Raw genomic sequence first — 27,500 nt, 5'->3', positions numbered from 1 at the left:
AAGCGTGCTCAAGATCGCGCATTGAATAAAACTGTTGATACTTTATAGAGAAGAATTGCATGTTACAGTCAAAATCTCACTTGTGTGATGACCACTGAAGTCTTGGAGACATCAAGAGAGGCTACTAGCTAGCATGCAAGAATGTAAGAATGTAAGCTAGCAAGAATGTAAGCTAGCATGCAAGCATGTAAGAATGCTAGCAGCATTCTTACAAACAACTGCTTACCCAGATTGTTTTTCTGTTCTTAGGGACCTCCTGGTAGAAGAGGACCACCTGGGCCCTCAGGACGTCCTGGACCGCCAGGGCCACCAGCTTCTCCAGGTTCCATAGCAGCTGTAAGTGTTGCTTTACTTAGCTTAAATCAGACGAAGATATAATAGGTGATATTGAATATTGATGGTAATCCAAGACTGCATTGGCTCTACTTTCCTTTGATTGGTGATTGGTGAGGAAACTTCCCGTCTCTCGAACAATCAGAAAATCGCGACTTGTTTCGTGGAGTTTCCTTCTTTGCTTTTTGCTTGATTCTCATCACCTCTTTGTCGTAATTTTCTCTTAGTTTGGGGTTGTGATACTTTGATTCTGGATTTACAGTACTGAAAAGTACAAATTTCAGTTCAGTCGTTCTTTCTTAAACAAATTTTGGGTGTTGCTGTCAACCATCATATACACGAAAACTAATTTAGAATAGCAAGTTATTTGATATACAAAAGCTCACAAGGTAGGTGGACAGTAAGACATGGTTTGATGCTACTCCGCTTTAAGGATTTAGTGAATGTAACCTGGGAATGACAATTCATAGGCCCAGCACTCTGACACTCCTGGCCAGTACCTATATGAGGGGTGATCTTAAAGGACCTCTCGTTGCAACGATTAGATCACCCCTGATGAAGGCGCTAGACAGGAGTGTTAAAAAGTTGAGTCTATGAATTGTAATTTCATTAAATCCTTAAACCAGAGTAGCATTAAACTATTGTCTAACAATTTGTTTGATATGGAGAAAGCTCAAGACAAAAGAAAAAACCTTTTTATTTGTAATGATATAGTATCTTGATTTTTTTTTTCAGACTCTTAATGGCCTCAAAGGACCATACATGGTGCCCACCATAATCTCTGCAAGATCCATTATTCCCTCTCCTGTAAGTTGAACTTGCTGGGTTTTTTAATAGTTGTTTTTTAAGGCTCTTGCTTACCCTAATAACTTAAGTTCCCTTTCGTTTCAACGTTTAATTTATTTAATTTGTACCTTGCTGTCCAGACTGGAAACTGGATCATAAGTGATCACTTGATTTCGCCTTCGAGAAATTCTAACCAAGTATTCAGGTTGGCAATAGGCCTGTAATTTCATTGTCATGTTCATCATAGTCTTTTTATTCCTGTTGTGTTATTTTTCATTGCGTATATCTTCGTCGTAAACGAGTGAGCTGTTATAACCCAATTTATGGTGACCGTCATTTCCGCAAGAACTACCATGCCGCGATAACACAACGGAAATGTACCCATCTGGAATATGTATTCACTGCGGAATAATTTATTCATGGATACCTATCTCTTAACATAGCTTTTGCTTTTATAATAGCTTGGATTGCAAGGACGCTCAGGACCAACAGGATTAATTGTAAGAGTGATTTTTTACCTTTTTTGAACTTTCAATTGTGATATTGAAAGTAATGGCAATAGTTTCACTGAATCACATTTATGAAATCAAGCATCATCACCTAGTGATTATCCCCAATGCTCTAATCACAAAGTTTAAAAGCTCCCCTGGCCTGACGTAATATCACTCAAGTAGCTAGGGCAAACACTAGAGTTGTTTGAATTTTGTCTTGTTTGTCTGGTTTTAGTTTCTTTGTTTGTTTGCTTTTTTCAATGTTTTGTATATTTGTATTTCATTAGCTGCCGCGCGCACCAACTGCTTTGGTTTTCTTTGTATGCATAGCTCAACCATCTACTCCCTGATATGAGTTTGCGTATTCTTCATACTCTTCTATATACATTTCGTTAAGTGCAGACAAGGAGAATTTGTTTGCCTATCATGGACTTCTTTAGTTGACGATCATTCCCTCTATTCTCGCGACCGTTACGTTTTATTCAGGGTTACATTGTAAGGAGAAATTAGATGCTAGTCGCTCTTTGAAGTCAATAGGTTAACACAGGTAAACATGATATCGCTTTTTTCCAAATACTCGAACAAGTTAGTACAATTTTTGATGGTATAAGTACTATAGCTTCTTTCAGATATCTAATCATCGGCTTTTTTAGGGTGCTATTGGCGTTCCTGGAATAATTGGACCAGATGGAGAATCAGGAATTCCGGTAAGTTAGATTTTTCATCACCTCAACCCCAAAAGCAAATGTTTCATACAAGTGACACTACTCACAACTACGCTGTGCTTTTTCTTTTCAGGGAGCTGTCGGCCCGCTTGGAGCCAGAGGGGATCCTGGATTCCCTGGGAATGACGTGAGTGATTGCTTACCTTTTTTCTTTATTCACTTGGTTGGCCCCCGAATTTGAACATTTTCCCAAACATTTGTCACAGTTTCCTTTTGTGTTTTTTTATGTGGGTGATGTGCGTTCCTAATGGCTAGCGCGTTACACTTCATGTTGGTCCTGGTTCAAACTTGCCAGTTGGTGAGTTGTATTCATTTTCAAGATCCAAATAAATTTAATTTGTAATCCTGCTTTTCAGGGAAACCCTGGACCTAAAGGACAAACTGGGCCCCCAGGATATCGAGGAAGTACGGTGAGTCTCAATCAAGCCAAAATATGCTCCAACAGTTTTGGAATAAGTGAAAGTAAACTCCATTTCAAATAAACAAGAAAATTCACAAAAGCAATATTGAATTTCTTTCCGTTTATCGTATAGGGGCCTCTAGGTGATGTCGGTGGAACAGGTGCCCAAGGATCAAGAGGTCCAAAAGGTCGAAGTGGGCGGACTGGACGCAACGGGGATAGAGGAGAAGATGGTGATGTGGTCAGTAAAGCTAAGCTTGTCCAATGATAGTTACGTGTACTTTTCCTTTGTTGCCTAATAGCCCGGCTTCTCCACGGCCGTCAAATAGCTTCGTCGCGCAAGGGAAGAGCACACTTTATGTGACACGACCAAACAAAAGCTACGTGTCATACAGTGAATAAGAGAGACGATTATTTTTTAAGCTCGGCCGTGGAACGCAAAGGTCTGTGTTTCTTTGTCCCATGCTCATGTCAAGACGAAAAACATCTCTTCTTGTTGACAAAAAGTACCGTACTTATTACATAAAGCACACAACGTCGAATAAGCGCCTACCTCCCTCACTCCCCCCTCACCCTCCTTGTGGCCCTTCTCATTACTGACCCAGCAGAAGTTGGAATTTCTTCCCTGACATAACCAGTATTGAAAATGTTTAACTTAAGATAAGTGTAGGCACAGTAAGAAAAAAAACAAAAGATTCACTAGATTCACTTACTTCACAAGAAGTAAAAAAAAATCAACTGACAACGATGTTTTTGCTTTTCATTGCAGGGGCAAACGGGAACAGTGGGTCAACCGGGGACGGATGGCAATATGGTACGATTGTTTTCTCGGGTCTGGCCCTCCATCTTCCTGACCTGGGGAAGAATGCGAGCTCAATTCGTAAACAGCGGTTGAAAATCGAGCCCTTGTTAGCCCTTCCTTGTTAGAATTCCCTTGTTTCTATTAGATAACGCCTTGACTTCTATGCTTTTATGGAATAGCTTAGTGTTTAGTGGACTGGTGTTTGGGAATCATCTCGGATCGATAACTCATAATGGGTTTGGCGAAGCAGCACACCCGTTGTTGGCCTGCAAGCAGTCCTTCATCATTAGCGCTTCGGAAAGAGTGCTTCTTTCCCCGCGAGAAGTTTGGGGTTTGAGGCCTCCAGTAACGCGAGCTAACGGGTGATGTGCAAGGGTTGATGCGCTGAAAACGAGTGCCGGACGTTTAAAAATTTCCCTCGGGCGGGGAAACAGGCAGTGCTGATAATGATGGCCTGCTTATAGCCTAACCAGTTGTGTACTTACGCTTATTTCGTTTATTACCGAATGAAAGAAATGTTGAACCTCTAAACTAAATATATTTTGCAATGCTGCAAGGTTAAACGAGGGCCTTCAAATTTCCGTTTTTTTAATTTAATTTTCAGGGTCAGCAAGGCAAGAGGGGAATTTCTGGAACAAGTGGCAATCGAGGACAACAAGTGAGATCAAAGAAACAATTGCACGAAACTCTAATTCATTTTCGAGCGCTTATATCCTTGCACGTTCTCTTAAAGAGAAGTGAATTTTTAAATATGATTTAATCTTCCTTCAAATACGTTTCTAGCCACTTAGAAACATCATTCTTCCTCGCACCGTTTGTTTGGGTTCGTTTTTACATTCTCAGCATTTATCATTTAATTCATTATGTTTACCACGTAATTTAGGGTATGCCTGGTGAGCAAGGTACGCTGGGAAATGTGGGTGCGCAGGTGAGTGTGAAAAGGGTAAAAATCATTAGAAATTTGTATCTCTATTGTCACTACTGTTGCTGTTTTTGGACCCTTTCCGCATGTGACAGAGCTCTAACCCCAGCCCTCTCCCCCCAATCGGGGAGGGGGGGATCCAATGATTTTTTTCTTTAACTGTTTCATCAGTATTGAGCTTGGAGAAATATTTGTCGTAAGAATTTTTGAAAACTATCTCAGACGCGTTTTCGCGAAACGATTGTAAACATACTTGACGCTTTTAAAATTGCGTAGATATTATCTTCGGCCCTACGAACTATGCAGAGGACACTATGAGATGTACTAAGGGGATTTACGCTTCGCCTCCCGTGCGATTAGCACCCTCTTCCCCTCCCCTTTCTTTTCATCTAAGTTTCAAAACGCTCCACCCCTTTTTTCAACCATCATCAACAATACTAATCAACGTCCACTTTGATTGGCAGGGTGTTGCTGGTCAGATGGGTTCCCCAGGAGCACCAGGTAGTGTGGGACTTAAAGGCTCTAGTGGCAATCCGGGCACTCCCGGTGACGTTGGCTACACTGGTGAGACTGGGGATACGGGTCCTCAGGGACCCCAAGGAAATAATGGAGAACTGGGAGAACAAGGACCAAAGGGTGGAAAAGGAGCCAAGGGAGCAATGGTAAGAGATAATTAACAATTATTCCACGAGCGCGCGTTGGATATGAGATGATAGATAGCCAACGAGGCGCGTAGCGCCGAGTTGGCTATAATCATCTCATATCCAACAAGCGCGAGTGGAATAATTGTTTTATTAAAAACGCCCCCAAGAAATTATTATTTTGTAAGAAGAAACTGGATTTTTTAGCTCCCTTTTTATTTTAAGCTGATGCGTACGCTTACCATATTTGTAGATTATGGTATATTGGCTGATATACCATAATGGCTAAGCCAATAAAAAGTCTTGAATTGCATTATCCAATGATCCAGTTTTTATAATTAAAAACTAGATCATTGAATAATGCAATTCAAGACTTTTTATTGGCTTAGCCATTATGGTATATCAGCCAATATACCATAATCTACAAATATGGTAAGCGTGCGTGTCAGCTTAAAATTATAAGGGAGCTAAAAATTTGATAACATTTAATAATTTAATTTAACGTTTTCAATAAAACAATTATTCCACTCGTGCTTGTTGGATATGAGATGATTATAGCCAACTCGGCGCTACGCGCCTCGTTGGCTATCTATCATCTCATATCCAACGCGCGCTTGTGGAATAATTGTTAATTATACTAATTTTAGATTATTTTGCTTTCAGCGTAATTATTTAAGGAGAAGTATCCTTCAGAAACAAAAAAAATCTGCCCCCACCATTAAACTGTGAATATGAAATTATGACACTGATCGCGTTTTGAGGTTCCAAAGTTTCCATAGCCTTTCGAAAGTTATATTCCAGTGTACTACAAAATTCGATCATAGAGGCCGCTATTTTGAGTCATGCTTGGCAGCCTTGCCTTATTCCACCCTTCCTAATTGCTTTGCGATTTTTTCCAATAATTAAGAGCTGGAATACCATAGCTAGCTTGGTAAACCGTTTAATCTGTGTTCGTCAGTACGTTCAGATAGCCCAAAAGATAGTGCGCTGGACTGTTGGGGGGAAGGCCGAGGGTTCGAGCCCCGGCCGGACTAACACTCAAGGTCTTAAAATAATTGAGAAGAATATGCTACGTTTCTATAACATCAAGAAATGGTTAGATATTCTAGTCTTCTCGGATAGGGACGAATAAATGGAGGTCCCGTCTCCTGCAGGGTTGGGGTAGGAGACGTTAATTTCCCACACACAAGATTACTGTGATGGATGTCCTCCCCTGGGGTGGGATGGTTGGGAAGGTGAGGGCCATATGTTAGAAAACTTGAGTAAAGTTAATATGTTACCCTCTTTAAATAAAGATGTATGATGATCATGATGATGTATTTGTTAGCGGCGGGGATGATCAGAATTACATGGTCTCTATAACACACCTATCCTCTCGTTTGACAACTTAGGGTGACTTCGGACCACAAGGTGAACAGGGAGAGCAAGGGCCTTCTGGAGAGCAGGTGAAGTGATGAAACTAAAGGCTGTTTTTTTGACAATAGGTCCGTGCAGTTTAAACCGTTTTCAAATCTCGAACATTTTCCAAAGTCTTCGAGAATAAGTCTGTAACAGGCCAAATCCACATCGATGAAATTTACGTATAAAGGATAAAACGAAGATTTCTGTTTGGTGGTTGACTGTAGCTTGCTAAGTTAAATAGATCTGGTTAAAACCTCCACAACAAACTGAGCCATCAAGTCAGCTATGAGTTGGTCATAGTTTGAGTTTGTTATGTAGCCCGTGAAAGGCGTTTACATTGTAAGAAATTCATGGAGATCATATATTTGAACTGTGGAATGAATACTTCAAAAAGTCATCGTGGCTAAGGTAGTTGTAAAAATGACAGAAACCTCCCTATGGCATGAGAGCAATTACAACTTCGAGGTTCAGCAATTTTTACTGCGATCTGTACGTTTTGTCTTCTGATAATTGATTGACTTTACAGGGTGCCCCAGGGGATACCGGGCCAACAGGACCACAAGGAGGCCTTGTAAGTCGAAGTGAATATTTCTCATATTGGATTCATAACAACAGCACGTGTTTTATTGCCATACGTCAATCATTGTAGCCAGCAGGACTGTCGTATCATGCTTACAACTGGTGTTAAATGCAAAAATAGGTCTACCTACAATCAAAGCTACTCATATAACTAATACAAACTAAGCTTATTCACAAGACTATCGCGTTATTTACAAGTACGAAAAAATTTTTGTTTCTTTTTTTTCATCTTCCCTGGAAGCATCAATCCTTACTTGTACTGTTAAGCTGAACACCGCAAGAAAAAAACGTTACACTTCTTACTTTCAACGCCCTAATACTAAAAATTACCGTTTGAAATAACTTTTCATCTTTAAAAAGGGTTCAGAGGGACTCACCGGTAAAGCAGGATCCCAGGGAGATAAAGGAAAACAGGTTTGTCTGGCCTTAAATTATCTTGTTAAGATTTATTTATCAGGATTCCATGGTTCCAAGCCTGGTAAGATTAACACAGTCGCACGTCAGTGTGACGGTATAACCTTAAGTTCAATTAACTTCTCTATAACGGAAGGAGGAAGCGTGCAGAAAACAGTTGGCGTCGTCTCGCCCGAAATGGGATTAAATCATCCAAAATCAGAAGCTCGAAATATGATGGAACGCTGAAAAATCTGACTGAGATGTCCGGTTCAATTAAGACAGACTTTCTTCCGAAGTTTCAACGATTTTCAGTCCGTTTTTCTTTCTTTGTTACTGTCAATTTTATTTTTTTTTCCATTTATTTGTTTTTGTTCTATCTCCTTTTTGTTTTGTTTTTTTTTTTTTCAAGAAATTAAACATATCTCTTCCGGGTGTAAGGATCGTATTTTTGGCCTTCTGCATGTGTTCTAAGGTTTCAGTGATCGTAGAAATCGAACAACTTAAACATGTCTGCGTAATTTCAAATGATTATTCAAATAATTACATAACAACGTTGTAGTCCACTGTGTAGTGCATTCCGCTTTTGGTTACTTCCGTCCACTTTCAGAAGACTTCGTCCAATTTTCCACATTTCCGTTCCAATGTGGACACTTCCGTCCACTTTCGGATGGTTTCGCCCTATTTTCCACCCATTCGTCCGTTTTCGAAAGGCCAAGGTTTTTTTTTTTTTTAATTTAGGGTAAAACAGGTGTTCAAGGGGGCACAGGGTCACCAGGTCCAGCCGGAGGAAATGTGAGTTGGTTTCCTTACTTTTTTACATGTATTACCAGTAAGGAACTTTTTTTCCTTTTTCTTACCGTAAGGGACTCAGATCTAATGAGTCTATGGTGACAATGGACGAATAGTGGAAACTAGAACAGTCCTATGTCATCGTTTGAGTCTAAAATATTTATGTCTTATTTTTGTTTGTGTTTTTGTCTGTTAATATGACTCACTGACTGACTGACTCACTGCCTTAATGACAGATCGATTATTTAATTATTATGTTGTCTTATTTCAGGGTAGCCCGGGTGGGCAAGGCTCTCCTGGTATTCCAGGTAACACAGGATTAATGGTGAGATTACTTGATGTGAAAGAAGATTTCATTCATGAAATGGCGCAAGCATACTCAGCGAAAAAGCTGAGAACTCCATATGCTCCCAATAGGAGTTGAACATACGACCACTCAATAAGTTCTTTGGTTGCCCTCCCACTGAGCTGTAGGAGACTCATAGCAGGATAAGCCATTTTACAAAGTCAATAATGACAAACCTCCTGCATACGGTTAGCCTTGGATAAGAATGTCGACATGTGATGCTCCTGCGAAATGATCATGATGATTAACTTGTTTGCTTGTATCTTAAACATTAAAAATATCACTTTTTTTACAAAATTTTTAATCATCTTGAGCCAACAATTTTGTTTCTGCAAACCACCAAGAACTGGCAATCTACACACTAAAACTCTTGCATCATTATCATACTACATAGTATTTACGGTCTAATGCATTTTTTCACTTAGGGAGAAGCAGGTGCTGAGGGTGAAAGAGGGCCGATCGGTGAGACAGGACTGCAGGTAGTATAAATTTACAGATTACATTCCAAACCAGAGTTTCAAGATGAGGCTCTGGCTTGCTTGAAGGTAGTAATTTGATGTATAACAACTATCATGACGGAATATAAAATTAATACGTCTATTTTGCCATTATCTTTCCAGGGAATTGTTGGAAATCGAGGCTCAAGAGGGTCTCGGGGTCAAGCGGGTATGCAGGTATATTCAGTGATTACTCCAGTAAGATTTTGATTGGCTATCAAATTTTGGAAACTTTCAAAACATCCCCATAGCGCAAAATACCCTTTTATCCATGAGATATCCTCGTCTTGTTGAATGATATCATGAAAAAAATAGATTAATAAATAACTGAAACGATGGTAGGGTACACACACGTATAGATACAAGGTGACATCATTTTTGTCTTTTATTTAAAAAAATGAAAAATAAACTACAATGACTAAATTTGCTTCTCAGGGGGTATCAGGATTACCAGGCCCTCAAGGACCACAGGGAGAGCGGGTAAAAACTTCATGTTCTACTTAATTATTGATTCAACAACCAAAGGTTTTCTTTTAAAACAGAGGTGGCGGATATGGCTATATCTTAGTAACTTCTAAGAATATTATGAAGCGTTTTCGGCCTAATTCAGAGGGCATTTCCTTGGTTAAATGCAAAACTATTTAAAATTTCATAATTCCGTATATTTACTTACCAGCTGAGTTGTACATAAGTTCACTCAGTCTGTCTCTATTTTAAAAGTTTCATGTGTAATTACATTATAATCAGCTTGTGAAGACTAAGGAGAGCAACAGAAGGTGGGTCCCCATGCTGATCTTCAAACCCATTCAATCTTGCTTTTTCCTTTTTTCTTAGGTGTTACAGTAAGAATCATAGCTTGCTTTTATTGTTGTTCAGTGAAAGAGTCATTGGTCTCATTTTATACACTATACAGGGAGGGAGAGGTCGAGGAGGACCCCAGGGAAAGGCGGGAAATCCTGGGACTCCTGTAAGTATACAACCCTGATGTTGGGTTGCCTGATTTGTTAACATTATCTTAATACTTTTGTCTTTGAAATTGCTCTAAAGAATATAGAAGGTTACCTATTTTTTATATATATATATATATATATATTTTTCATTCCTATTTTATGTTGTAGACAATCTTGCTTTTCCTCTGATTTAGGAAGAACTTTTGAATTATTGATTTACAAGTTCACTATCAAAATTGTTACATTAACAACTGAAAGTAATGTTTTAATATTCAACAGGGAATGCTAGGCGAAAATGGCACACCAGGAACATCAGGCCAGATGGTATTGATATGAAAAATCGCAAGTCAATTTTTTTCATGGCTCGTGATATTTTCGTGTTAAATTTCATTCTTATCGTATTCAGGGCCCTCCAGGAGTTGCTGGACCAACTGGAATGCTGGGACAAAAAGGAGAGCAGGCAAGTGAATTGACTTTGTAGCTGTACTAGTTGAATATCCGCCTTTCCATTTAGTCTTGAAGTCCTCGTTCCTTCAGCCCATGCCCTTTCAGAAGGGGCATGGGCTCATCTTCCGAGCCGCAGTTAGCCTTTGGACCCTGTATGTCAAGGAACATCTCTAAAAATAATGATGGAATATGGTAAATAACTTGTGGACAGATAAATGTTACAATTTCTTTTGATTCTCTTTTTTGTCTTTCCTTTTTTTGCTCTAGGGTGAAGAAGGTCCCCAAGGAACTCGTGGTGAGGCAGGACCAACTGGGGGACAGGTAACAATCAACCATTATCTTGGGAGCCTATCTTGAATAAGATGTCATATGATATGTTGGCTTCAACTATCTTATATACATAAAGTACTGAAGGATCAATTGTTTTGGGAAAAACGAAAAAATAATTTGCACCCAATAAATATCCCCCCCACCTTCCCCCAAAATCTCTTGAAATACTTCAAAAAAATGCCACAAAAATTGCAGAGTGTAATTTGTACATGTATATCTTGCAAATGGATATGCCCACTTACCATAATTTGTGGTCCATGGTATGCGAGCTCAGCTACCAGGGCCTGTTAAACATAGGAATTGCAACATGCCATGGCAATTTGTTACAAGAAATGATATTTACTGATGTATTACGCCAGGGAAAAATTTGAAAAACCATATACGGATAGATTAGGTTTGAACATATGATGACTTTGATTTTGTCCTTCAGGGTGAGCTAGGACCAACTGGGGCCCAGGGCTCACGTGGAGCGATGGGAGAGCAGGTTTGTTGGTTACATGTTAGATTTTAAATAATTTATTCGACAAAGTAATTTTTGTTTACCTTTAGAAATCCATTGTAGCCTCCTCACAAAAAGTGGGTTTTGTCATGCTGTTCCTACTCAGAATCCCACTGCAAGGCCTCAGAACTTTTTAGTTATGAGTATTATGCTCGACACAAAGGAAGACAGCAGGATACGTTTTTATTTTACGTTTCGTATTCTTTTGTTTGGTTCTAGTCTGTCAGCAACTCTTATTTCATCTGTGCTCCATATGATGATTGAAGGGAAAGCGAAAGATATACAAACAGCCTATGCTTTTTAACGGTGCAAAGAGCAAATTTTCACGACCTCCTGGTGCTAGAGAATGAAAGCAAAATAGAATAATTCATATCGAAAAAACTGAAATGAACTTTCTTTTTTTCTGGTGTCCTTCAGGGAACTGAAGGCCCTGCTGGAGAATCTGGATCAACTGGAGAAGATGGCGATCAGGTTAGCTCCAATGGAAATTAACGATACCGTTGACAACATAAGGAAAGTTTACGTTATTCAAAATGAATGCAAATTTTAAAAAAGTTTGGCTTATATAAATCAAATCAACACGAGATTTTTCAAACTTCGTCCTTACGCGTGCTCATGTATTCTCTGTGTTCACTATATGCTGATGTCTGAAATTGTCATCCGGATTTTTCCTGCTTGTAAATCCATACAACAAGAGAATTGATGTATGCTCGACGTTTTGTCCATAGTGCCTGGTTTTCAGAGGTGTACTTGCTATTTTGCAACAATGTGCATTTTATCTGAAGCATTATTGAGTATTACCATTTTTAAACTGTTAATTTGTCAGTAAATTGCCAAAACCTTGAAAAATCAAATGATGGGATTAATTTTATTTCAATTCCGTATTTTTGTTCAAACCCTCCTTTTTTTTTTTTTTTTTTTTTTTTTTTTTCATTGTTAGGGCCCCACGGGAAGTCCGGGAGATGTTGGAGAAGTTGGCGTTTCTGGATCTGAGGTTACAAATGAAGTTTTGATATTTCCTGGATGGCTTGGGAGTCACTTTGCTTGTACAGCTATTTTGGTTCCCTTCTCTTTAAATGTCTTCCCTTTTTTTGGCATTAAATCCTAACTTTAGAAAATTTTGGACTTCACATAGTGTAGTTGGTACATTGTATCATTAACATCAATTCGCTAATATTAAAGCTGATTCTTCTCAATTGCCAGGGCGCAAAGGGAAGTGCCGGAACAAGTGGCCTACCTGGAACAACGGTATCTCTCTACTTCAGCACTTAGATCCTTTTGCAATATCTGCATAGATCCCTGTTGCAGAATACAATACGATATTGATAACAGGAATTTAAAACACTGGTGAAAAGTTCAAATGATATCGACACAATATCTTAAAATCCCAACATTTTGGCTTGGAACTCTAGCTTTCATCAGGGGAGAGTGATGTGGAGAAATTAAAAAAAAAAAACAATTGTATATGCAATGTAAATTCAATGCAAATTTGAGCAATTGTTGTCTTGTTGTCTTCAACTGTCCTTTCGCGATTAAGTCAAATACTCGTGTGGCACGTGAATGCCATCGTCTCGATGAAGCGGACACTTGCATGCAAGTGTTTTTCTCCTATGCTTCTAGAAGGCGTTGGAAGGGCCAATTTGCACTGGCAGGGATATATTTTAGAGAGAAGCTACATGTTAATCACTTTTGGACTTTAAAGGGTTAATGTGCGTACGTTTTCAGGGAGCACCTGGCTCGTTTGGGTCACCAGGATTATCTGGAGAACAGGTGAGTAATATTCACTCGTGTCTTGGTGCACGGAAACAAATTTTAGAACAGGCTAACAACTAAAAATACCTTTTATTCCAGGGACCTAGGGGACGAGTAGGAGAGCGAGGTGATGAGGGCAAAAGCGGACCAGCGGTGAGTAACGATTAAACGTATTGGAAATAATAACAAGTTATGGGCATTTACATAAAACTGATTCTTTCGCTATTTACACTATTACCATATTAGTTATTTAATTCTGTATCCGAATGCATTTTTTTTTTTTTTTTTTTTTTTTTTTTAATAATTTTATTGGCGTTCTACTGAGTTACAAAAGTAATAAGCGAGAAGTTACACGTACAAAAAAAATTGCCAAAAGGGAGTAACGAACGGGACGTGAGTACCCATGCAAGGAAACTCCCTACAGAATAAAAAATAAATAAATATTACAAAGTTTTAAGTCAGTGCGAATGAGTTCTATGGCAGGAACAGTCTATAAACACTGACCAGGTACACGGTTGGTCAATATCGAAAACATTTGCTAATAAATTAAAATAGTGATTAGTGACAAAGTTCTTAAAGGATGAAAGAGTACCTAAGGAAGACGGAGGAGCTACTTTACACATAATATTCCACAGTTTTGTAATTCTATTAAAATATGAGGCCTTAAATAAAGATGTTTTACAGGACTGAGTTTTCAGCAGTAATTCCGGATTAAAACAGTTTCTTGTGCGGTTGTGGGGAACAAAATTAACAAAGTTGTTAACGTCAATAGGCGATATTCCGTACAGACAGTTATAAAAAAATATTAAGTCTTTGATCTCTCGGTCATAACAAAGAGGCAACATATTCAACTTAATTAAGCGTTCTTTGTAAGAGGATTCGTGCAGTCTTTCCTTTAATATCCATCTGGTTGCTCTGCGCTGCACGCGTTCTATTTTAAGCTTTAAGTATATGTGATGCGGTGACCAGACAACGGTGGCATAAGACAGTTGAGATTTCACAATGGATAAGTAGAGTGATCGACGGACATTTGCGTCGGGTAAGAGAGGGCAAGTTCTTTTCAGGAGACCCAAGAGCTTATTTGCTTTACTCACTATAATTATTTTGAATATGTGGGTTCCAACTCAGGGTGTCGGTGACTGTGACACCATTTATTGGATAAATGATTTTGTTATTCACTTTTAACTTCTCACGTTATAAATACAATTGTGATCGTCTGATAGTTATTTCTCCGCCGTTTTTAAGAATAAAGATATCCCGCCCGGAACACATTATTGACCTCTAGTACCGCTGCTCTCCTTAACTTGCTCCTGGGAAACCTGGAGTCTTTTTGAGATAGAAAATTTTCCTTTGGAGAAAGAAATAAAGTGTACAATTGCACCGTTTATTTAACTCGATAGCCACTTTCCACCTACATTTCCAACAAAAATAAGAAAAATACACGTCTAGATTTCTCCTTTGACGATTTTAACTTTTGACGGTTCTATTTAACTTTCAGGGACCACCAGGGCCTATCGGCGAAGTCGGTGATGTTGGAAGTCAAGGACAGACTGTAAGGAACGACAAACGCTGACCTTTGTTTGTCGAATTTCCCAACCCATCTGCAGACAACAGAATATTCCAAGTTATAGAGAGGATCAGGCGAATGATGTGTAACATCACTCGTAAGCTTTTTTTTCGGTGGAAAACGAACTAACACGGAGGGAAGTCATATAAAAACTGATCTTAGCTGTCTTAGACTGGGGAGGGGGTTGTTGAATTGCTTACGGTATACACGCTTCCATTTTACATAGCCATAGAATCAACATATAAATGAGAAAAAGCATCTCATAATACAATTTAAAACATTAGTTTTCCATTTTTAATGCAATCATCAGAAGCGTACTAACTATAAAATTGGAGAAGTGAAATCGGAAATGGCATTTAAGCATCCTTTTCAGAGAGTAAAAAAGTTTTTTTATTGAAAGATGATTAGTACATTTCGATCCTATTGGTCTGTTTCTGCATTTAGAGTTCCGTCTCGAAAGTTATTGATGTAACACGGAACATATCTGCAAGTTTGATTGTGAACCTCCGAGTTTGCAAGCTTTTAAAAGTTTCGGTAACACGAAATAAGTCAAAAAGGTTTCGTTATCATTTCTATCTTATTTGATTTTCATTTCTCTGACAGGGAGCCCCTGGACCAGCAGGACCTGTGGGACCCCCCGGAGCCAAAGGAGGAGAGGTAAAACGTCATGACAATGGTAGACGGACAAGCGATGATCCTTACATACGAGGCTTGAGAGCTGGATAGACGGGCAAAGCCCACAGTTAATACTTAAAGGGGTGTAATTGCGTGAAGAAGATTTCAGGAGACGCCTTACGCGATTGTATGATCATGTATTAACGGTAAAACAACCAAATCGAGCCTCGCTTCAATTTTACGGTTAATTTAACTGGAGATAAAGTCATATTTAACTTCTCTGCTCCCTGTGTTCGGGCTCGGAAAGGTGCTCTATCAAGGAAAAGCAAAAGTCAAAAATGTGAATCTGTAAAGGCTTCGAACACCATATCCTGTTTGATAGTAAACACTTATCCAGGCGAAATAAGGGAGTCCATCTTCAAATTGTATGGATACCAGTGCACTGTCAGGGGAACTTGACAAAATGCTGACGGTGATGAACGATGGCTTAGCAGGCCCCAGTTTGGAGGAATTATAGAACTGTTTCTTTAAAAGACACTTCGATAAGTTTGACGGATAATGAGCCATTAGGTTCATAACACTTAGACTTTCGCTTCTTGTCTCTGTGCAGTCAAATGAATGTTCTTCCTTTGTTCCTGCTCATGCGTGAAATTCTATTTCTCGGTCTAGGGTGAAGCAGGACCAGTCGGTCGTCGCGGCGAGAATGGTGCCAATGGTCAAAATGTATGTGAGAACTATTTTGCTTTAGACCGTGGGGTTTTTAAAATGATTAATTATTTTGCATTTTGTAAATTGAGATGAAGCAGGTTAGAGACTAGTCTGATAGCGTTTTCCGCCGAACGAAAACAATCCTCCTCAGAGCAACCCTCAAGCAGGCGATTATACAGCGCGATTAACTGGTTCTCAAATGTTCCCAATGTAAAACAGCAAACGTAGAGATGTTGCACTTTTAAGTTTCGTAATGGCGAGCACTATTTGCTTCTATTGTTTTGAAATTTCCCAGGGTGCCAGTGGTGAAGTAGGAGAACAAGGAATGTCAGGCGATATGGGCGTCAAGGTAAATGTTACCAAAGGTCTTGAAAATGTTCATTGGTGTATTGTATACGTGTTATTGCCCAAAAACCCGAATATTGGCAAACAGTGTTTTTTATTTTGATAAATTGAGACGAAGTCAAGTACAAATGCCATGTGAAAGCGGAGGTTCATAAAAAGAACCTATCGAACCATCTTAACCGAAAAACTTAGTCTGTGAAGGATTTATTACATGGCAAACCGGCTACACCTAAGAACTGGAACTTAAATGAATATCTCAAATCAAAATATTAAAATATATTCTTACAGCTTAAAATTTTTTTTACAAAAGTTTTGCTTTATGTATACTGGTTACAATTTGGGATTTTGCAGGATGCATGCCTGCTCGATACAAGAATCTAATTCATGCAGCCAGCCATAATTTTAGTGACACTGAACAGTGATGAAGGAGTATAAGACCAGATAAAATAATAAATTGAGTTTGAGTGCTTAGGATTTACTTTGTGACGAGACGATTGGCACGAATCGGTAGAACTCAACTGAGATGTAAGTTAATACTGCCTCACTTAAGTTAACTGTTTGTGTTGTTTGAAAGGGAATTCCTGGTGACGATGGAATAAGTGGACAAATCGGCGCTGCTGGAAGCTCAGTAAGTTTTTTTTCCCTGCCATGAGGCCCTTTCACTCAGTCAATGAGTTTATAGTATTATCTACTTACAGTATTGGAATTCATGTGAGTATTCAGTAAAAGAAGTTGATTTAGCCATGTTTTTTAACAAAAAACTGAAGGGATTTAAAAACAGTGATTAAGAGATTTTCCTTAAAGAGTAGAAACTTAAGTAAAAAGTCTTTTTCCGTCATATAGTCCCTTATGTTTTCACAGTCCACTTCTCGAAATAACTCACAAAGAAAGATGATTAAATACGCCATTTTGATAATTTTTATCATCCAGGGCCAACGTGGCGACCCAGGAATCAGCGGAACAGCAGGTTACCCGGGTACTCCTGTAAGTATGTGACAATCACACTGTCTTACTGTTGCAACACAGTTTTAGAGCACAGGTTATTGATCATTGGAAAACCAATAACAACGAAAGTAATCACAACGGCCCGAGCAAAAAAAGGAAAATATCGAAAAAGTTCGTTTCTGATTGAATGAGAGAGTGAAATAAGGCAAATTCATTGCAATCCCAGGTTTTTCCTACTAGAAGATAAACTCTTACGTTACGACACTTAAACCAAACCTATTTTTGTAGTATACGGAGGCACTCGTGTAGTACAAATCGCCATCTTGGATGCCTTTCTGGCCATATGATTAGTTAATTTGTACCCTGTGGTACAAAATCCAGTAACCTGATTGGCTATACCCAAGGTTTCCCTGTCTACCACTCATGTATATGAAGCTCTTCAGTTATTTAAATTTTCTCCGTTATCTATAGTTGAATTCTTGTGACTTCCCGATGTGCTCTGCATGCCATTATAATTGCAATCCACGATAAAACTACTTAAAAATTGGTTCATGCTTTAGCGTGCACTATCGAGTTATGGAGCACGCGGGAAGTTTGGATAGCACGAAAGAAGCGTAAGAGTTGCCCGAGGCGATAGCCGGGGGCAACTCTAGCTTCTTGAGTGCTCTCCAAACTTCCCACGTGCTCCATAACTCGATAGTGCACAGCTGAAAGCATGAACCAATTGTTTTAGAACATAGCCGGTGGAATTGTGCATCAAATGCGACGCGAAAAACGGAAAACAATATCAATTGAAGCGAATCGTGACGGCGCTGATGCCGAGTCTCCTTTTCCTTTGTTTTTCTCTTTTTCTGCCTCATTTAAGAACTCTAGCCCATGGGAAAAGGTCGAAACATTGTCTTCGTCTTCGGACTAGCAAGCCGAGTTTCTGTTTGTATCCATTATTGTCGCGAAATGTATTATTTTTCCCCGCGCTAACAATGGCCGCTCGCGCGAAAAAAAATTTCTGGCGAGGTCGGATTTGCTGACGCTATTAGCGTGCACTATCGGGATTTTGAGCACGCTTACGTATAATGAATTTGATTGCGCGACTCTGCTAGCTATGTTCTAAAATGATATTGAGCAATGAAGAATTTGCAGGATAAGTGAAATTTCAAACTTTATTATAGCTTCATCGATTGTCTTGGTAACTCCTGACTAGGTGTTCTTCGCTATGTTTCTCTAGGGACCGCCAGGTCCGGAAGGAGTCGCAGGGGCTGCCGGGACGACTGGGGAAAAGGTGAGTGAAAATTGTTCGTCAACCTCACGTTCACCTGCATACAGTTAATTTCCATCTTGATAAAAAAAAACAAAAACAAAAACAAAAAACAATCAGGAAAACTTTAAGATAGTAAGAATATACCATAAAGCGGCATATCTGACGAAATGAGACAAATTGAAAACTAATTCATTAGAATGTGCACGTCCAAAACTAGTTATTATTTTACTAATTTGTTTGCATTATTTCTGAACATATTCTGTCCTTGATGTGGCACCAAATCTATCAGTTGTCGTATCTAGTTCAGTTGGTGCTGGTAATATGTCGTGTTTTTCCTTCAGTGTTTACTGAAAGGTCTCTCTCTCTTCAGGGCTCCCCTGGGGAGACTGGGCCGGCTGGTGGACCAGGGTCTAGTGGAGATGAGGTAGCGTTGATGACTATGTGCACTGAAACCTCTAGACTTGCATATTACGCCAAACTGTGAGAATCATTCTATGTATTCCTACGTTCCTTCACACGTTCTAAGTTAAGTTAATAATAAGTTCTATAAAATAACATAAAAGCTCTATTTTGAAAGGGATAAAAAGAGAAAATGTCAATTTTGTAAACTTACTTGTGCTCTTTAGGGTGTCATGGGTGACATGGGACCCAAAGGATATCGTGGCGACAGCGGAGAAGAGGTACCGCGGCTGACTAATTGACCATGACTTTTTTCCGACTCAAGTATCCTGTGTTTAGTGGTAATAATAAAGTTTTAATTCATTTCCTTCCTTAGGGTGAAGGAGGCCAACGAGGGCCCACGGGATTACTTGGACCTCCAGGAGCAGCGGTATGTAAAATATGACATTTATATGTGATAATTTTCAGGGAAAAGTATGCTCCAGAAATCATATTATTCATATTCTCGAGAAGGATAGACGGGTTCAAGATATACACACAGCTTGAGATCCCAAACAGAATTTGGAAGAAACGAAGGCGAAATTGCAAGCAAATTGATTTGGATCTTTGCGTGAGGTTACTGTCCTTGTTCCTTGCGATGTCAAATGCAGTGAGTAGCCCGGTTTTTTCTTTGCTGGGAGGGAGCGAGCGATTAGCTTTGGACTAATATCCCTCCTAAAGGATCAGTAATACACATGAAAACTGTTAAGACCCTTATCTGGAAAGGACTTACCCTAACCTGGCACTGGACAACTTGGATGGTAAACAAGATGTTCAAGCAGAATAAGGAATTAAATGGAGCAGTAAATTATCCTGTGAAATTGTTTCTTTGTTATCTTCAGGGGTCTGTGGGGAGTGTAGGAGTGACAGGTGCTAATGGCCAACCTGGTAGAAAGGTATCTGTATTTCTACTTATTTCTGGTTTCTTTTTCCCCAAGGCAAAGTTATTAGACTTAGCTGTCTACAGGGAGAGAAGGAGGTTGGGGGGCAAAAGCGAAGATCGGAAGGAGGGGTTGGGGGGGTTTGTTTCTTGCTTGCTGGTTTTTGTTTTGTTTGCTTCTTTTCATGTTGATTTGTTTAGTTGTGAATACTTTCTTCAGCCTTTAAGAATTTTCTTTTTTTATTTCGTGACATACTTGTCTCTTCTTGAGAAAAAAATCAGAACTTCTTAATCAACTCAGAGAGCACTAAGATTTTAGAAAAACAATTGCAAATAGGCAACTCTACTGAGATAATTCTGTCTTAGCCCTTGTTGTTTTGCGTCTATAAGCATCCTTAGCAACTGATTTATCCATTGTGTTCCACGATCCAAAAGGTTTAAATTAAGACACAACATTTTAAACTAAACTAAGTTATTTACTCATACATTCGATTGCTGGTCACACACACACAGCATTCTCACATTGTTTCCTCTATCTTGTTTCCATGGATACTAGGGTGAGGTGGGCGGCTTCGGAGGGCCAGGAGCTGCAGGAACTTCAGGAGCTATGGTATTTGTTATCGCTTTTGTGTTGTTGTAGCTAGTTCAGTGTCTCTATAGATGTTTCCTGATTCACTTTGATATATTATTAAAACAAGACAGACAAGTGTCAAGCATGTGCAATTAAATTATTTTCGGCCCAAATTTCCAAGGAAAACATGAGAAGTAACCGCTGTCGTGAAAAATATGGGTAGATGATGGAAACGTCCATAAAAATATGTAAGGAAACGTGAGGAAAAGGAGAACTTGTAACTTTTTACACAGGGCCTTTTCCAGGCGTTCAGTTTGTTAAAAGATGCGCAAGGAAGACTTGGGTCACGTAATGAACTACGCGACCCGACCCAAACTTCTCTCTTTTTCCGCTTTGTTCTAGGACACTGTTCACCATTACGCTTCCATATACTAACTGAAATTCTGGAACAGGTTACGAGCTCGAGTTCAACTGAAGTTGTAATTCTGCGTAGACATGGTTCGATCCTGACTTGAAATACTCGTGTCGCGAAAAGGTTGATTCTCCTTACTCTCGTCATGTTTATGAATAAAATTTCTCATTTATTCTAATTATGACTCAAATATTATTCAACCCCAGGGTCGCCCTGGACAAGACGGACCACCCGGAGAACTGGGCTCTACTGGACCAAGTGTGAGAAATAAATTCCGTTTTTTTTCTTTTCTATATACTTCAGGAGACAACGTCACAAGGTAGACGTTAACCCTATACACCCTAACATCAGTATGCATATTCTTCGAACTGTTTTCCGTACATTTTCTAAGGTGCTGACAAGGAGAATTTCTGTAACAATCACGATCTTATATAGTTAGTGATCATTTCCTTTATTCTTGTGACCTTAATGTGTGATTCAGGGGTGATGTTGTGGGGGAAAATTAGATTCAAGCCACTCCAAGGAGTCAAAGGCAACAAGAACTCGAAGAGACAAAATTTAATGAGCAAAACTTCTCACTTTTTAAATTTTTTTTTTCTAGGGAAGAGCAGGACCCGCTGGACCACCCGGACCACAAGGGGCTGTCGGAATGCGGGTATGGCACCACTCGTGATCTAACTGCTATTGTTATCTTTTTGTCTCCTTAAATAGAAAAAGAAGGGTTAGACGATTCTTATGCTTTGATTTTTACAGGGAAGTGTTGGTCCAACTGGATCAAGAGGAGCTGTAGGCAACGAGGGAGCGAAGGTGAGCAGGCGTTATATCATTCACCAACATTTGAAATGCAATAATACTGACATCAATGATATAGGAGTTATGGGGACGTTCAATTTAAAACAGATGTTGTAAATTTCTTACGTTTTCATATTTTAAGCTAAAATTTTTCTCGTCTTCCAACCCCACCTCCCGTATAACGTTATTGTATTACGTGCAGCGCGCGTGATTTCATCATATGAGCCAATCACGTTCTTTGACATTGGAAATTGACGTGGATTTTTTCGTTTCCTGTTGTTTTCTTATCGTTTTTCAGAGCTAAATTTTAGTTTTTCAGTTTTCTGTCAGCGCAAATTTGTCACTTGTTTGTTTTGGAATTTCAGAAGGTTCGAATCCCCAGTTATTAAAACCAAATGTTTTGGCTGGTTTAATAGGTTCATTGCTTCTTTTATTACGGAGTTGGCTCGGGCCTCCTTTTTCGAAAAAGAATTTTTTATAACATGAACTTGCGAAATGATCATGTAGCTGCGTGTACCTCTGCTTCTTGTAGGGTGAGTTAGGAGAACCCGGAAGTGACGGCAAAGATGGAGCCCGAGGATCACTGGTGAGTTACGGTCGAACACTTTTTGTTGTATTTGTATTGTTTCAATTTTGTTTGGCAATTTAGCCTTTTCTAAATAATGTGATTGTTTTCTCTTTCTAGGGAATGGTAGGACCAGATGGATTGCAAGGTACCCAAGGTCGACCAGGAAACGAAGTATGTAATTTAAATGCCACGATTTTTTTCCAAGTAACTGGCCACCTCAACGGTGTGTGATACTTATACATGATAATTGAGGTCCTAGGTTTACAGACATATGCATCAGTGAGTTTCTAGCCAATTGAACAACTTACCGACTGAGTGATTGACTTACCAGCTGTCAGACTGACTGACTGAATCATTGAATTTCTAACCAGCCGTCAGACTGACTAACAAAATCATTGACTTACTAACCAGCCGTCAGACTGACTAACAAAATCATTGACTTACTAACCAGCTGTTAGACTGAATGACTAAATCATTGACTTACTAACCAGCTGTTAGACTGAATGACTAAATCATTGACTTACTAACCAGCTGTTATACTGAATGACTAAATCATTGACTTACTAACCAGCTGTCAGACTGAATGACTGAATCATTGACTTACTAACCAGCTGTTAGATTGAATGACTGAATCATTGACTTACTAACCAGCTGTCAGACTGAATGACTGAATCATTGACTTACTAACCAGCTGTCAGACTTAGTGACTAAATCATTGACTTACTAACCAGCTGTCAGATTGAATGACTGAATCATTGACTTACTAACCAGCTGTCGGACTGATTGACTGAATAATTGACTAACTAACCAACTGTCAGACTGATTGACTGAATCATTGACTTACTAACCAGCTGTCAGACTGAATGACTGAATCATTGACTTACTAACCAGCTGTTAGACTGATTGACTGAATCATTGACTTACTAACCAGCTGTTAGACTGAATGACTGAATCATTGATTTACTAACCAGCTGTTAGACTGATTGACTGAATCATTGACTTACTGACCAGCTGTTAGACTGATTGACTGAATCATTGACTTACTAACCAGCTGTCAGACTGATTGACTGAATCATTGACTTACTAACCAGCTGTTAGACTGACTGACTAAATCATTGACTTACTAACCAGCTGTCAGACTGAATGACTAAATCATTGACTTACTAACCAGCTGTCAGACTGATTGACTAAATCATTGACTTTCTAACCAGATGTCAGACTGATTGACTGAGTCATTGACTTACTAACCAGCTGTCAGACTGATTGACTGAATCATTGACTTACTAACCAGCTGTCAGACTGATTGACTGAATCATTGACTTACTAACCAGCTGTCAGACTGATTGACTAAATCATTGACTTACTAACCAGCTGTCAGACTGATTTACTGAATCATTGACTTACTAACCAGCTGTCAGACTGATTGACTGAATCATTGACTTACTAACCAGCTGTCAGACTGAATGACTAAATCATTGACTTACTAACCAGCTGCTAGACTGACTGACTGAATCATTGACTTACTAACCAACTGTCAGACTGAATGACTGAATCATTGACTTACTAACCAGCTGTCAGACTGATTGACTGAATCATTGACTTACTAACCAGCTGTCAGACTGACTGACTAAATCATTGACTTATTAACCAGCTGTCAGACTAACTGACTGAATCATTGACTTACTAACCAGCTGTCCGACTGGCTAACTGACTGACTCATAGATCAGCGGACTAACTGGTTAACTGACCGACTGGCCGACTCTCTGACCGATCGACTGACAAATTGACTGACTGATAGTTGATTAGTCAAGCGATGGGTCGTATGGTCGGTTGATTTACTTATGAATTCATTTTTTGGTCGTTCTTTCGGTAATCAACTTGCTCATCAATTCTCATAGGGTGAAACAGGAGCGACAGGAGAACTGGGTGCACCAGGACTTCAAGGACCCAAGGTATGTAAAAATACTCATGGAAAAGTATCATGCGCTTTCATGAGGGAAAAAAACTTTGAATCGTGTCAAAGATTTGCTTCTACCAATTACTGGCGCAGGGTCTCTGTACAGCTTCAAAGACATAGATTGAATCAAATTCAGAGTTCGTTAAGTCTATGACGTCGTAAACTTAGTGACGTCACTTAGGTTGATGACGTCGTTAAGTTTAGGACCTTGTCAAGTTTAAGACGTGTTAGGTTAATGTTGTCGTTAAGTTAAGGACGTCGTTAAGTTAGTGACGTTAAACTATGACGTCGTTACGTTGATGGTGTAGTTCGTTAAATTTTGTGTCGTCTTTTCGTTTATGTCGTCCCTAAGTTAATGATGCATGTCAGTGCATAACAATGAAGCATATTTACAGGGAGACCAGGGTCAAATGGGCGTACAAGGTGATCAAGGAGCTCAAGGAGAGCCAGGTCTTGATGGGTCTAAAGGTGAACAGGGCAGAGACGGAACCAGTGGTGATGACGTAAGTAGCACAAACATGCAGAGAGTATTTCAAACTTGATGCAAGATTTAGGATTTTAAAACCATTGCTTGCGCTTTGCACCGAAATTATTCTGTTATAGTAGCCTTCCAGAAAAAATAGTGTTTCTCGTAGAATGGTTTACAAGAATAAGCATATTCTCTGAGAAAGATCATTCACCTTTTATGTAAACGAAAATTATTTTTTAAACTTGGAGTCTCGCTATGTAAAGATCAGCATAAATGGTTCGAGGAACGCAAGTTTCGAGTCATCCACGATTAAAGGCAATACTTCACTGAAGTGATCAGAAAGGCGCAGGGAACGCGGTTCAATTGCAAGGAAACTCGAGGAAAATCTTGATAATGGGTGTTACTCTGGTACACTTCTACTTTTGCCACCACTTCTGTATTTTGTCTTCGAATGAATTTAAGACAAATGTAATGCTGTTTTAATATAAGGGTTAATTCTTCGTTAATTCAGAAACAGAATACCGTTAAATGGTTCATGCTATCAGGTTCTCAAAGTAATTACGTGAAAAACAGCGATTAAAGGACGCGATTGGGACGCGCCCAATGATCGTGTTTCGGTCGCCTAGTCATAGTAAACACACACGCATTTCGCCCATACGCTTGCATTTAGTCATGAAAAAGACATTTCATATCGAGATAAAATGTCTATAACAAGTCGTTTTTCGTTATGCTATCCACAGGGACGTGCTGGTGCAGAAGGGCCAAGAGGAACCACGGGACCCCGTGGAGATACTGTAAGTAAGGTCTTACAAATATTTCGCTTGTGATTAGTACTACTCTTGCATGAGATCCTTTATGGGCCTGGGCCGAGTTGATATACGCAAAGTCATAACTAACTCTTGTGGCAATGAATAAGGTTTGTACGCAGCTTACCCAGCATTAGAATTAATAGGGTCTCGATCAACAAGGCTCAGGTAATTATAGAGATGCGTGTACCCTGTTCGGTTGAAGTTTACAACATATCTTATTTTTAATCGCCTCGCCCATTGTTTTTAGCATTGAGGCATACAGCTTGCCCAGCACAAACAAAAGAGAATTAGGCATTGTTAGCTAGTGCTCCAGTATTCATGCACAGTACTCTAAACGAAAACAGTATGTGAGTGTTGAAACATTCTGAATTCATTCATTCCTTCAGGGAGATCAGGGTGAACCTGGAGAAGAAGGAACTGAAGGCCAGAGAGGAGAAAAAGTAAATATTCCTCATTTTTTTCTCTCTCTCTCTCTCTCTCTCTCTCTCTCTCTCTCTCTCTCTCTCTCTCTCTCTCTCTCTCTCTCTCGTACCCTTTTTGTATATAAGCTAAACATGTAACCAAAACCTGTAGGAGTAAGAATTTTCTCTTTTTTGTTTATTTGTTTCCTTAATTTTTAGCACAAACAGTAGTGAACCAGATCGCTCCGTGCACGACTATTTTTTTTGTGGTGCCCCTTTGTACTTTTGTAATGCTGGAAGAAACCTAGGAAGAGTCCTCACTAAGCATTAGTGATATTCAAAAAAATTCGCCTATATTCACTGAATTTGAGTTTCATGAAAGCAGTTTTCGAAGGTAATCCGAGGTTGCGTTGGTTTTACTTAACTCGCTGTGATTGGTCCATCCCCTCAACCAATCAGACGCGACCTGGTCCTCCGATAGATCAGAAGTAGGAACCAACAAAAATTTGCGATAAAATTAGCTTAACGTACTTGGCATACATCTAGGGAGAAAGAGGTGAACAAGGGGATCCGGGCCCAGAAGGAAACCTAGGACCTAAGGTGAGGTGACACTTATCACTTGTCTTACTTATTGGAGGAGCGTTCTCAGGGTGCTAAAGAAAGTAATGTTCTCTGAAGTCCATCTGTAATGAAAAGTGCTAGGTACAGTAATCATTACGAATGGGTTATCTTCGCTAACTTAAGCAAAGTCGTATCCTCTAAGGAAGTTCAATTCAACAATAGTCGTTTTTCCGTTTATGCGATAACTTGTTCATTGGCTTCAGTTGTTTTTTGTCTCTTTTTTGGTTGCCTTTCTCCCCTTCATTATTCCCAGAATAAACGGCTCTTTCCCATGACAGGGCGCTCAAGGCGACATCGGCCCTCCGGGGAGCACTGGAAATGAAGGACCACAGGTAGGCCACCAAGAAGCTTAATTAATGGTAATTATCACAGATAGACCAACTTTGCTCTCGGTCAACCCTGCATTAGCTGTATTTTGCTTTTCACAAATGACGCATCTTTACAGAAAAAAGTAGGCTATTTTCAGAAGCGCAAAAATAGTCCTGCGTGTTGTTCATTTCCCCAAGAAGGCCAAGCCCAGCAAAGTTTGAGAATTTTTTTGCACGAAAATAAAGGCCTTAAGCCGCAGATTTTGTTTTGGTTATTGTTGTTATTTATTTGATTCATTGTTTACTAGTATATGCTTGTTATTCCTATTATTTCTTCTCAGGGAACTGACGGGGACCAAGGAATCCCCGGAATATCGGGTGAACAGGGAAAAGTGGTACGTGATATTCACCCTTAAAATCCTAGGATCAAATAGGTCAGTATCATTATTACGACCTGCAATCCCCCGCGCGTGCTTTTACTGAAAGACATAAAATAGATCCCCTTATGTGGGCCTTACGCGATGGCTCGAGAACGAAGGAGTCAAATGCTAGGCATGCACGAGGGGATCAATTCTAACCGGTTGTGCGCCAAAATGCCCTGCGCAAAAATTCCAATGAAACATAAGAAATAAGAGAGAGTTCTAAGGTATCAGTGAGTGAATACTATACGTGAAAATAAGTCGAGATAGGAGCAGAATTTAGCAGTATATCTATTGTTTGATTGACTACTTATTGACTTTTCCTTGTATG

At 39.4% G+C, this 27,500-nt stretch overlaps 1 protein-coding gene across 1 annotated transcript in view; it reads left to right on the top strand.

The window, feature by feature from the left end:
• LOC111320820 (uncharacterized) overlaps positions 1-27,500 on the top strand; it is a 48,773-nt gene that overhangs the window by 13,933 nt on the left and 7,340 nt on the right. Inside the window, exons 6-58 of the mRNA XM_088740565.1 lie at positions 250-336; positions 1,069-1,140; positions 1,581-1,619; positions 2,264-2,317; positions 2,409-2,462; positions 2,692-2,745; positions 2,869-2,976; positions 3,505-3,549; positions 4,142-4,195; positions 4,421-4,465; positions 4,924-5,121; positions 6,492-6,545; positions 7,028-7,072; positions 7,441-7,494; positions 8,215-8,268; positions 8,537-8,590; positions 9,037-9,090; positions 9,232-9,285; positions 9,544-9,588; positions 10,022-10,075; positions 10,338-10,382; positions 10,465-10,518; positions 10,773-10,826; positions 11,266-11,319; positions 11,752-11,805; positions 12,275-12,328; positions 12,538-12,582; positions 13,060-13,104; positions 13,186-13,239; positions 14,585-14,638; positions 15,257-15,310; positions 15,938-15,991; positions 16,272-16,325; positions 16,896-16,949; positions 17,252-17,305; positions 18,492-18,545; positions 18,895-18,948; positions 19,151-19,204; positions 19,300-19,353; positions 19,805-19,858; positions 20,399-20,452; positions 21,032-21,085; positions 21,427-21,480; positions 21,579-21,632; positions 22,150-22,203; positions 22,303-22,356; positions 24,084-24,137; positions 24,538-24,645; positions 25,352-25,405; positions 25,807-25,860; positions 26,368-26,421; positions 26,721-26,774; positions 27,092-27,145. Coding sequence (XP_088596691.1) covers positions 250-336; positions 1,069-1,140; positions 1,581-1,619; positions 2,264-2,317; positions 2,409-2,462; positions 2,692-2,745; positions 2,869-2,976; positions 3,505-3,549; positions 4,142-4,195; positions 4,421-4,465; positions 4,924-5,121; positions 6,492-6,545; positions 7,028-7,072; positions 7,441-7,494; positions 8,215-8,268; positions 8,537-8,590; positions 9,037-9,090; positions 9,232-9,285; positions 9,544-9,588; positions 10,022-10,075; positions 10,338-10,382; positions 10,465-10,518; positions 10,773-10,826; positions 11,266-11,319; positions 11,752-11,805; positions 12,275-12,328; positions 12,538-12,582; positions 13,060-13,104; positions 13,186-13,239; positions 14,585-14,638; positions 15,257-15,310; positions 15,938-15,991; positions 16,272-16,325; positions 16,896-16,949; positions 17,252-17,305; positions 18,492-18,545; positions 18,895-18,948; positions 19,151-19,204; positions 19,300-19,353; positions 19,805-19,858; positions 20,399-20,452; positions 21,032-21,085; positions 21,427-21,480; positions 21,579-21,632; positions 22,150-22,203; positions 22,303-22,356; positions 24,084-24,137; positions 24,538-24,645; positions 25,352-25,405; positions 25,807-25,860; positions 26,368-26,421; positions 26,721-26,774; positions 27,092-27,145 — 3,087 coding nt within the window. The remainder of the gene's footprint in view (positions 1-249; positions 337-1,068; positions 1,141-1,580; positions 1,620-2,263; positions 2,318-2,408; positions 2,463-2,691; positions 2,746-2,868; positions 2,977-3,504; positions 3,550-4,141; positions 4,196-4,420; positions 4,466-4,923; positions 5,122-6,491; positions 6,546-7,027; positions 7,073-7,440; positions 7,495-8,214; positions 8,269-8,536; positions 8,591-9,036; positions 9,091-9,231; positions 9,286-9,543; positions 9,589-10,021; positions 10,076-10,337; positions 10,383-10,464; positions 10,519-10,772; positions 10,827-11,265; positions 11,320-11,751; positions 11,806-12,274; positions 12,329-12,537; positions 12,583-13,059; positions 13,105-13,185; positions 13,240-14,584; positions 14,639-15,256; positions 15,311-15,937; positions 15,992-16,271; positions 16,326-16,895; positions 16,950-17,251; positions 17,306-18,491; positions 18,546-18,894; positions 18,949-19,150; positions 19,205-19,299; positions 19,354-19,804; positions 19,859-20,398; positions 20,453-21,031; positions 21,086-21,426; positions 21,481-21,578; positions 21,633-22,149; positions 22,204-22,302; positions 22,357-24,083; positions 24,138-24,537; positions 24,646-25,351; positions 25,406-25,806; positions 25,861-26,367; positions 26,422-26,720; positions 26,775-27,091; positions 27,146-27,500) is intronic.

Source organism: Stylophora pistillata, chromosome 12 (genome assembly GCF_964205215.1).
Source record: "Stylophora pistillata chromosome 12, jaStyPist1.2, whole genome shotgun sequence".
Taxonomy (NCBI): Eukaryota; Metazoa; Cnidaria; class Anthozoa; order Scleractinia; family Pocilloporidae; genus Stylophora; species Stylophora pistillata.
This window is presented reverse-complemented; position numbering and strand designations above follow the sequence as displayed.